Source organism: Paroedura picta, chromosome 12 (genome assembly GCF_049243985.1).
Source record: "Paroedura picta isolate Pp20150507F chromosome 12, Ppicta_v3.0, whole genome shotgun sequence".
Taxonomy (NCBI): Eukaryota; Metazoa; Chordata; class Lepidosauria; order Squamata; family Gekkonidae; genus Paroedura; species Paroedura picta.
Genome location: NC_135380.1, coordinates 43,350,604 through 43,360,745, shown reverse-complemented (window position 1 = coordinate 43,360,745; position 10,142 = coordinate 43,350,604). Strand labels below are relative to the sequence as shown.

Here is a 10,142-nt window from a genome sequence, read left to right as displayed (position 1 = left end):
GTCCGTGAGTCAGCTGAGAGAGGGTGAGAAACGAAGGCTATGCAAGGTGCTCATGTGGGGGGCGGGAAGCACGATGCGGACGTCTGAACTGGGCCAGTGAAATTTCATGCACAACTGGAATGTGTTTTCTTCCTCTTTTATGGTCTCCCTTGTTGTTTCTGGAACGGAGATAAAACCTCTGAATAAATTATGGGGTGGGGTTGTTCATTAGGGATGGGCAGGACAATGCAGTTGTTTGTGGTGTGCCTGTTTCAAAAACTTATGAACTTCAGGAGGTAACCCTGTGAAGTCCGTGGCCCAGTAGAACACCCCTCCACACACAAAGAGTGTGCTGGACATACCAAGCTATGGTTGGTCACTTCAGCCGCTGAAGTGGCCATTCCACCAAACTGGCTGCTTTGGGCTGGAATGGCCACTTCAGCGGCCGAAGCAGCCAACCCTACATCAAACTGGCAGCGGATATCTGGCTGACTCTCCTCTACCTGAGCGCCTGCTCCACTTGCTTTCCTGCCGGTGCCCCTGACTTCCCACTGCCCGTTGGGGGGCGCTGCCAGCCACAGCTGCGCAGTGCCACGCCGAGGGGGAGCCCCAGCCATGGCGGCCGCTGGAGAGCACCAAAGGTGAGCCAGCGGCAGAGTGGCAGGGCAGCCCCTGAGGCAGCAGCTTGGGAGGGGGGTGAGTTGTGTTGGGCGAGGAGGAGCCGCGGCCCGGTACCGACTGATCCACGGACCGGTCCCCGAACCGGGGTGGGGACAGCTGCTGTAAGGGAGAGGGCAACTGGAGTGTGTTAATGTGCCTAGAGACACACGTGGGTTGCAGCAGTTCCCCTGTAAATGAAAATGGACACGTGAGATGCACAGCCTGCATGAAAGACGCACAGCGAATTTGGTCTACACAACTCCTCAACCTAGGGGAGCCAGCTTCCTTTCCCACAGGGGCCATCTGGAAGCACCAACCTCCCCCCCCCCCCCAAAAAAAAAAAGCAGGGCATAAAAATTAACAGTATGGATTAACACAAACTTTAGTTTGTGATGAATTCTGGCCAATTCATGGAGTGAAGCTTGTTTCAGGGCAACAGGCAGGAACCTTCAGGCTGGATACATATCCCAGCTGCCCATCTCCAGTGAAGCCAAATGTTCGCCCAACTTCAAAGCAACGAGGGGCAGCACGGAGAAGCGCATCAGGGGAAGGTCCTTTGAGACACTGGTCCCTCCAGCCTGCCTCAGAGCCCTTCTATACCTTTCTGAACCTCCACCTGTCAATGGCAGGCAGTCATCTCGACAGACGCAGGTTCATATGGGCAAGCAACCAACGAGAGACGCCCAAGGGATCTCCAGCTGACTCTCCTGTATTTGCCTCCCGGTCTGGTGAGGACTGGAGTCATAGATTTCCAGTTACGTGCCTCACTCAAGAATGACTCATCTACCTGAAAGTACTTTCCTGTGGCACATTCTTTGGGGGGCTGTAACTCAAACCCCCTCAATTTTCACCAACAAGGGGCTGCCAGAGGCCCTTCTTCCAGACATTAACGTTCAGCAAGCCTTGGTCAAATGTTGGTGCCAGGGTTGCGGGGAGTGGTCCTCCAATGTCACAACCCCCAGCAAAGGTTGCAGCCAACACCTTGAACTCACTGACTTGCAGAAAGCTAGTGAAGTGCCTTTGGCTGTTATGCCAGCAAGGAAGCTGTGCCTGTGGGATTGTCTTCCAGGGTAGTCCCATGTAGACTGCATTACAACAGTCTAGCCTCAAGGTGGCTGACACCAGTCACCATGACCAGCTCAGTCAGGTCTAAGCAGGAGCCAGCTTCTATATCAGAGGGATGGTCTCTGCAGCAGGGTCAGCCTGCAAACCTATTCATGGAAATAAAGCCACAGGCAGTTCAGCTTAAATAATCTGCTTTATTCAATAAAAATACCCTGCCCCATTTGGCCCAACACACTATTATTCTTTAAACAACCCCAGGTTGAGGGGGGTGGGGAATGTTTCTTGCCTACCCTCCTGTATAAGCAACTGCCAGACGCCCTCCCAGGCTATGGAGGTTTCTTCAGGGATTTTGCATTACGCCAGAGTAGATCTTGTGAAGTCAGTTCTCTGCCCCTTCCCACTCTTGCTGGCTCCAGAGGCGACAGAAGCAGCAGCCCCTCCCTGCCCAGGCTTCTTCCTTCTCCGCAGCCAAATTGGGTCGGTATCAAAAGGCTCACAAACTGGGCAGGAGCTCACCCCCGGCTGCCCACCCCACCCGCAGGCCCTTTTCACCAAGTGCAGAACCTGAAACAGCCGGGCACACCTCCTAGGCAAGCGCGCCTGGAAATGACCCCCGTTTTGTTCCAGGCCATTAAGGCGAGACATTTCCACAAACACCTTCCCAATCAGAACAAATTGCCTGAACCTGATGGAGAAGTCTAAACACATCCTAGCCTGGTTGTTAAGCCAAACACTGTTGACAGGAGACACAGGTGTGTCCTGGGCACCCTCTCCTGAAAAGCCTGCAGTTGGCACCAGGCCCAGGGAAAGGCTTGTCCGCAGCCCTGGCTGTGCCTGAGAAGGAAATGGACAGGGGTAGTCAAACTGCGGCCCTCCAGATGTCCATGGACTACAATTCCCAGAAGCCCCTGCCAGCATTCGCTGGCAGGGGCTCCTGGGAATTGTAGTCCATGGACATCTGGAGGGCCGCAGTTTGACTACCCCTGGACTAGAGGAAGGAAATGGACTGGGGGATGGCTGGACACCCCCCCTCCTCCTTTGCCCAGAGGCCCCCCCAAATGAAAGCGGCAGTACAAGCGCCATTGCCCAGAGCCAGCTGGAGGGATAGCCCTGCTTTTAACCCCCCTGCTGCCCTGTGGGGGGAGAGGCTGCACACCCTGTTCTCCTGGGCTTCCCCCAAGGGCACATGCCAACAGGACAGCTGGCCCTCCCAGCCCCCTTTGCAATCCCTCATCCTCCCTCCCGCCCTCCCTCCTCTGGAAATGCCTGAGCACCTTCCCAACTTGGAGGCTGTTAATACACACGCCCCCTCTGCTTTTCTGTCGTCCATATCAGAGCAGAGGAACCAGCAGGTGATTCCCTGCTTAATCGGCAGGAGGACAAGAACAATGGGCTGTGCTCAGGACCTTTGGGAAAAGGTGAGTTCCCCAAACCCTGGGCTAAAATGTGCCAGCTGCTCTGGTGCCGGCCCCACACAGGCTGAAGGCCACCACTGCCCTGGGGAAGGGAAGCCAGTATGCCCCGTGGGTATGTGCCAGCGTGTGGGCTAGCCCTTCTTTGCCAGTGGGAAGCCCTAGCAGGCTCAGACAGGCTTCGGAAACCTCACGGCCCTTTGCAGAGTAAGAGTGGCCAGAAGGCACAGAAAGAATCCTGTTTGCTGGAAATTAGGACTGCACATTCAGGGAGCACTTTGACAAGCAGAAGCGAAGGATATTGGAATGTCCACAGTTAACAGCCACACGACCAAACTGTTGCATCCAGCCCCATCATTATGGGGATGCGTTTTTATATTGCAAAAAGGGCGTCCTTTGACAATCCCACTGTATCTGGTGCAAACCCCACCCCAATTAATGGGAACTAGATAAGAGTTTTGTGCTTCACTCGGGGGCTTCCTCTGGTGGTGTGCCCTTGGGCTGTAGTCCTAGAATCAGCGCCTTTCAAAAAGCCAATGGGATTTCCCGAAGGTAATGATAGAACTCTGCACTTTCCAACACTGGGGATAAAAAACGGCCTAAAGCAGACTCATTTTGAGCTAACCGGGCAGAGAAATAGTCATTCAACTAAGGGTGCCCTGCCTGTGCAGGGATCTCCATAGCCTGGGAGGGACCCAAAATCAAATAGTGCGGAGAGCGCTATGCCACTACCGAGGGGGTATTTAGGAGGTTCCAGTTTTAATGACTTTTAAAGAAAACATCGTTTCTGCTTCTTTGGCATAAATATGAACTTGTGACAACAGTTCTGGGGAGAGCTTGACCAACCTGAGCACTTCCCTTTCTTTTTGAGAGCGTTTCTTGGCATGTGACCAGCGAGGCTTTCATACTGACGCAGAAGGGCAGTGGGGAAACTTTAGAGAATTACCTGGCCCTTGGCAAGCCCAGCCCTCTAGTTCCAGAGCAAGTCTTTTGACCACCAAACGGCAGGCTTAGTGCAAAGTCCCATATGCCCCACCCTACCCCACCGACACCCCTTTGTGCAATTTGTGGCTTGCTCTTGGTCAGCTGGAGAGGCGGAGACCAACCCCAAACAGAACAATATGGAATCCAACCGCTTAATGCTCCCATCCCTTGAAAGGATGAGAGGGTCCCTGTAAGCCCCAGGTCTGCAGAGACATCCTCCCCCACCAATCCTGCAGGGAGGGAGGGAGGGAAGGGGGAGGGCACCTTCTTGGATTTCACCAGTCTGAGCAGCAAGAAAGTACCAAATGGGTCAATGAGCAAAGGATTCTGAAGAGTCAGACCTCTTCCTCAGGGATGGCTGGCCTGAAGGGGAAAAAGCGATCCCTGCCCCAAGCAAGGGAGCCACTGACACCTTTGGCAACAGGCAGAAGTCCTTTGGCTGGGCGTGCATGAGCCCTGCCACTACTGAGCCAAGCCGGGGGTGGATCCGTTTGCTCTATCGGCTGTTCCGGACAGTCGGAAGAAGGTCTCCCGCATGATGGTGCGACACCTGTCGCTGAGGTCCGTGGCATCGCTGGCTGTCAGGCCGCTGGTGGGGATGGGCGGCAGGACTTCAACCTGGATTCTGCCTGGCAATGGAAGAAGAGGCACAGAACTTGCTAGCAGCCCCATCCGTGGCATATGGGAAGGGAACACAGAATGCTGAGTTGGGGGGGGGATTCAAACCTGGGACTCTGGCCCTCGTCTGACCCCTCCACCCTGCTGCTGAGAGACAAGAAAGCTTTCAGTCCATACCTGATGTAAACAGATTCTTCGCTGGGTTGTAAAACGCATTAAAGGAGGAATACACCACAGGAATGACTGGAACCTTGGAACAAGACCAGAAAGAAAGTCATAACACGGGCCTCAAGGGATGCTACACTGCGGGGAAGCCCACGGGGGCCAGTGACTGCCCCCACCCTCCATAGGAGAGGCCTAACTTATCTGGGACTCTCTTTTTTCTCTATGGCAGCCTTCTCTACTTTGTGACTATTGAGAAATCCCTGAAATATCCTTCAGGCTTCGAGAAACCCCAGAAGTGGCACAACAATGCAGAAGATGGTTGGGAAGCAGAGCTGTGTACAAGCCCACCTGCGGCCCCTCTCCACGCCCACCTTTGGCAGGGTTTTTTTCCCCACATATGGTCATATCACCTGGTAGATGTTTAACGAATTAAGAAACCCAGGTTGATAAAACCTGCTCTATGGGCAGAGAAAGGTGGGGTGCACGAGAAGTTCATAACTAGGGCTGGTCAGTTCGGTGTCCGAAGCGGCCGTTCGCGTCCGAAGCAGCCAGCGCTGCGTGGGTGGGGGAGGGGAGGCGCCTGTGCCTCCCCTCCCCCACCCACGCAGTGCTGGCTGCTGCGGGCGCGAACGGCCGCTCTGGACACCGAACTGACCAATCCTAGTTATGAGGCAGAGGCATCTCTAACAACATTCCAACTACAACTACATTCAGGTGGACAACCACGCTGGTGTGAAAGAACAGTGCAAAATCAACAAACAAACAAAATGAAGCCCAACCTGGACAGGAACCCAAAGGTTGAGCCGCAGCAACAATATTAAACAAATCTTTAGAAATATTTATTAAACAAAGAGGGCTGGTTCAATATATTTAAAACAGTAAACACAACACGTATCTACCTGCACACGACAGAATAGACCAAGTGCGTTTCGACCCTGGGGGGGGTCTTCCTCAGTGGTCAAATTATGGTGTGGAATGCTCTTTTGGACAAGATCAGAGTCTAAAGGCTTGCTGGGGGGCAAAGAAAAGTCTATTAGGTGTTACTCTAACTCAGGGGTAGTCAAACTGCGGCCCTCCAGATGTCCATGGACTACAATTCACAGAAGCCACTGCCAGAATGCTGGCAGTGGCTTCTGGGAATTGTAGTCCATGGACATCTGGAGGGCCGCAGTTTGACTACCCCTGCTCTAACTAGTCTTTCAAAAGTATCTGATTTGGAGACCACCTTCTAAAAAATACTCCAGCTTGGTGTAGTGGTTAGGAGTGCGGACTTCTAATCTGGTGAGCTGGGTTCAATTCTGCGCTCCCCCACAGGCAGCCAGCTGGGTGACCTTGGGCTTCTCATGGCACTGATAGAGCTGTTCTGACCGGGCAGTGATATCAGGGCTCTCTCAGCCTCACCCACCTCACAGGGTGTCTGTTGTGGGGAGAGGAAGGGAAGGCGACTGTAAGCCACTTTTAGACTCCTTCAGGGAGAGAAAAGCGGCATATAAGAACCAACTCTTCTTCAGTAATATCAGGGCTCTCTCAGCTTCACTTCCCTCACAGGGTGTCTGTTATGGGGAGAGGAAAGGGAAAGAGAATGTAAGCTGCTTTGAGACTCCTTTGGGTGGAGAAAAGAGGCATATAAGAACTAACTCTTCCTCTTCTTCAGTAATGTCAGGGCTCAGCCTCACCTCCCTCACAGGCTGCCTGTTGTGGGGAGAGGAAAGGAAGGCGATTGGAAGCCGCTTTGAGACTCCTTCGGGTGGAGAAAAGTGACATATAAGAACCAACTCTTTTTCTTCTGCCACCACTCTCAGCTTTTGCCTAGCTCTACATCAAGAGTACATTCCCATGTGTGCCTGAAAAAAGTTTTGTCAATTCTGTCACGCGGTTTTGTCAATTCTGTCACGCAACACTTCTCTAAGTGTTGTTTCTGCCACGTTTTAAATATATTGAATCAGTGCACTTTGTTTAATACATATTTGTAAAGATTTTTTAATATTGGTATGAAACAGCAGAACAATGTTCGAGTCCAGCCAGGCATCTTGAAGACCAACAAAGTTTTATTCAAAGTATCAGGTTTTTGTGCACATGCCTACTTCTGCAGATACACCGAGCTTCCATTCCCATGTATCTCAAGTCGTGTGCCTGCCAATGAAGCTCATACCTTGAACAAAACTCTGTTGGTCTTCAGAAGTGCCCCTGGATGTGAACTTTCCTCTGCAATTAGTTTGACTAGTAGCAGCATTAGAGACGACAAAAGGCAGCCATCTGTACTAGGGTTGGGTGCTTCATTGCCCAAAGCGGCGCACCGCAGCACTGGCCGCATCAGGAGCAAACAGCTGCTTCAGCGCAGAACCACCCAACCCTTGTGCTTGGCCTATTTTGCCAAGGTGACTGCCTCAAGGTCATGCATCCCCTCTGCTTTGAGGGCCACACAAAGAGACAGGCCTTTATTTTGCTGTAAATCTGTCTATCATTTGCTGTTAGTCAAAGAGAAATTTCATCTTTAGAGGCAAGTTCCCTCCAAATACCAGATGTGGTGTGAGGGGGCGAGTGGAAGAAATGAGTGCCCGGTGCACTGGAGATCACATGCAGAGCCCCCCCACCCTTGCCCCGTGCTGTGATCTCTCCTCCAAAGGGATGCGACTCTCCCTCCTCATCGCTAGCACAAAGGCCGGACTGTAACTTGAGGTGCCCCCCAGGTACTGTATCGAGTGGCCTCCCTGAGCCTACCCACACTTGTCCTGCCCAGCTGAGAAGGAATGGGCAGGGAGCCTTAATATTACAACTGGAGGACTGGGGAGAAGGAATTGGATATTTTTGCTCACTTTGAAAACTTCCCCCCCTTCCTTCCACTGCATGGACAGCTATTGGTAGGGTGAAGGTCTAATGCAGGGGTAGTCAAACTGCGGCCCTCCAGATGTCCATGGACTACAATTCCCAGAAGCCCCTGCCAGCATTCGCTGGCAGGAGCTTCTGGGAATTGTAGTCCATGGACATCTGGAGGGCCGCAGTTTGACTACCCCTGGTCTAATGGGATTTCTGGCCTTCCCAGACCCTTCTCATTACCTGTGTTTGAATAGCCAGATGGAATGCTCCCTTCTTGAATGGCAAGAGATCCCCATTCCCATTTCTTGTGCCCTCTGGGTAGATCCAGACTTTCACCTGCCCATGGAAAAGGGAAGAGCTCATGTCAAGAAGCTGCAGTTGCTCCTGCTGCCAGAACCTGAACTGGCCTCTCACCAGGCTGGGCCAGGCTGCTGTGTGCCTCTCGGCAGAGTGCCCCTCATTACTCTTGAAAACAGTTTTCCATCATCATGATTGAGACATCAAAACCAGAAAAGTTGGAGATGTCGATGGAGATATAGGTCTGCAAGGAGGTAAGTGATTCCCTCCCCTGGAGGACGTGTTCTTGCATTCGAAAGCTCACGCCTTGAATAAATCTTTGTTGGCCTTAAAGGTGCTACTGGACTCTGATTTTCCTTGGGAACAGTAAACAGAGAAGACCTTTCACGCTTGCTAGGGGCTCAGCCTTGCCCACAGCAGTACTAGAGGGCTGATATTAAAAAATCCCCCTTCCTCAGAGACTGTGCCCCTGCCCCAGAAATCAGGTTGAGACAAGGGAGCATTTTCTATCCCACTGTCCCATATATGATATGTTAGGTGACAAAACAATACATGAGATTACTTAGGCCTAGGAGCAAAAGAAAAAGTAAAGGAATTTTTAAATTATGAAAACCCCAACCCCCCCCCCCGTACCACCAAATTCTGTGCTGCCATCATTAAATTGCACAAAAGTTTCATAGGGAAAATTCTTTAGCATCTTTAACCGCTCCTGCGGTTAAATAAAAGAGTAAGGCCACCTTGAGAGGAGTTAGGGCGGGCCCTGTCCAGGATAAAAACTCAGAGGGCCCAATCAGGAGCCGCGAAGCAGCTCCTGATTGGGCTCTCCAAGTGTCCATCCAGGGCCAACCAGCCAATGGGGAGGCGCACAAAGTGCCTTCCTATTGGCCCTTCACCAGGACAGACCAAAATTTCATTCACCCAGCCCAGCTGCCAGTCTGTTCCTGACCACCAAAGGGAGAGGAGGTCAGCAGGGCTGCCAAGGGGGATGAGAACAGAGGCTGCACCAGCCCTTTTCGCCCCAAGGCTGCCCTGCCATGTCCAACTGCAAATTGCCTCAGAACCTGACAGAGCTGGCAGGAGGCTGGTGAGTGCTCCCCCTCCCCCCTTCAGGCCTTCTGCGAAGGAGCCTCTGACAGCCCCTGACTGAGGGGAGGAGGCCTTTCCAAGAGCAACGCAGGGGAGCCTGAGGGCCTTCCTTTTGAGGGGGGGGGGATTTCCCCTTCTGCCAAACAGTTGGCTGAGAGGGAGGCCACAGAAAAGCCCCTTCTCACTTAAAATACTGCTCTGGCCGGGGGTTAGACACAGCCAAGCCACGTGTCTTTCTTCTTTGCAACTCTCTGCAGGTTTGAGGCCACTGCACAGCGTTATTCTGCAGAGGAAATTGGCTCTTTTGTCTCCTGTTTCATCTGCACAACAACCCTGTGCAGTAGGCCTCAACATTCAACCCCATGCCCTTACAGACTGGACAACTCCTCCTCTTCCTCTTCCCACTGCCAAGCTCTAGCGCCCGTTGTATTCTTGGAGACAACGGGCTTTGCCCCTAGTATGTTTATAAAGTTTATATAGATCACTGTCTAAATTGTGATTTTATGATTCTTAACATTTTCCCTTATGCTTTTAATCACCATTCTACTGTTTTGATATCCCAGTGTTTATTGTTCTGGTCAAAATGACTGTAAATAAAGTGTTGTTGTCCATCCACTTGTCAGTTTTAACCACTGGCTGAACTTTTTGGTTCCTCAGCTGGACCAGCCCAAGCCAAACAGTGCAGGATGGGTCCATGGAAAATAACCGACAGCTTCCAGGTATTTACTTTTCTTTTATCTTCCTAACATTCAACGGATTGTACTTAAAAAATCTACTGACAGTCTGACGCTGAGTATGTGGAAGACATACCTGCTCTGGGGCTACTTGGTTAGGGCCTCCTCCCACCCTTGCAAACATACATACACATAAAGACACACATAGACTCCCTTCCCTCCCCCCCCTTACCTGCTGGTTTTCCAACCACCTCCTTGGTTCTTCCCCCCTCCCTCACTCGCAAACACACACACCAACTCCCTTCCCCACTCCCACTCCCATTTCCCACTTTATCTGTGGTTTTCTCAACCTCCTTCTCTCCCTCCCAAGGTAACACACAAACAA

The 10,142-nt window shown here is 52.0% G+C and overlaps 1 protein-coding gene across 1 annotated transcript in view; it reads right to left on the bottom strand.

Annotated features, from left to right (window-relative positions):
* Nucleotides 1–3,856: 3,856 nt before the first annotated feature.
* Nucleotides 3,857–10,142, bottom strand: part of AGPAT2 (1-acylglycerol-3-phosphate O-acyltransferase 2) — a 28,673-nt gene continuing 22,387 nt past the window's right edge. The window contains exons 4-6 of the mRNA XM_077305442.1: nt 7,941–8,036; nt 4,896–4,968; nt 3,857–4,729 (exon numbers count right to left, since the gene is read on the bottom strand). Of these exons, the coding sequence (XP_077161557.1) occupies nt 4,563–4,729; nt 4,896–4,968; nt 7,941–8,036 (336 nt within the window). The 3' untranslated portion in view covers nt 3,857–4,562. The remainder of the gene's footprint in view (nt 4,730–4,895; nt 4,969–7,940; nt 8,037–10,142) is intronic.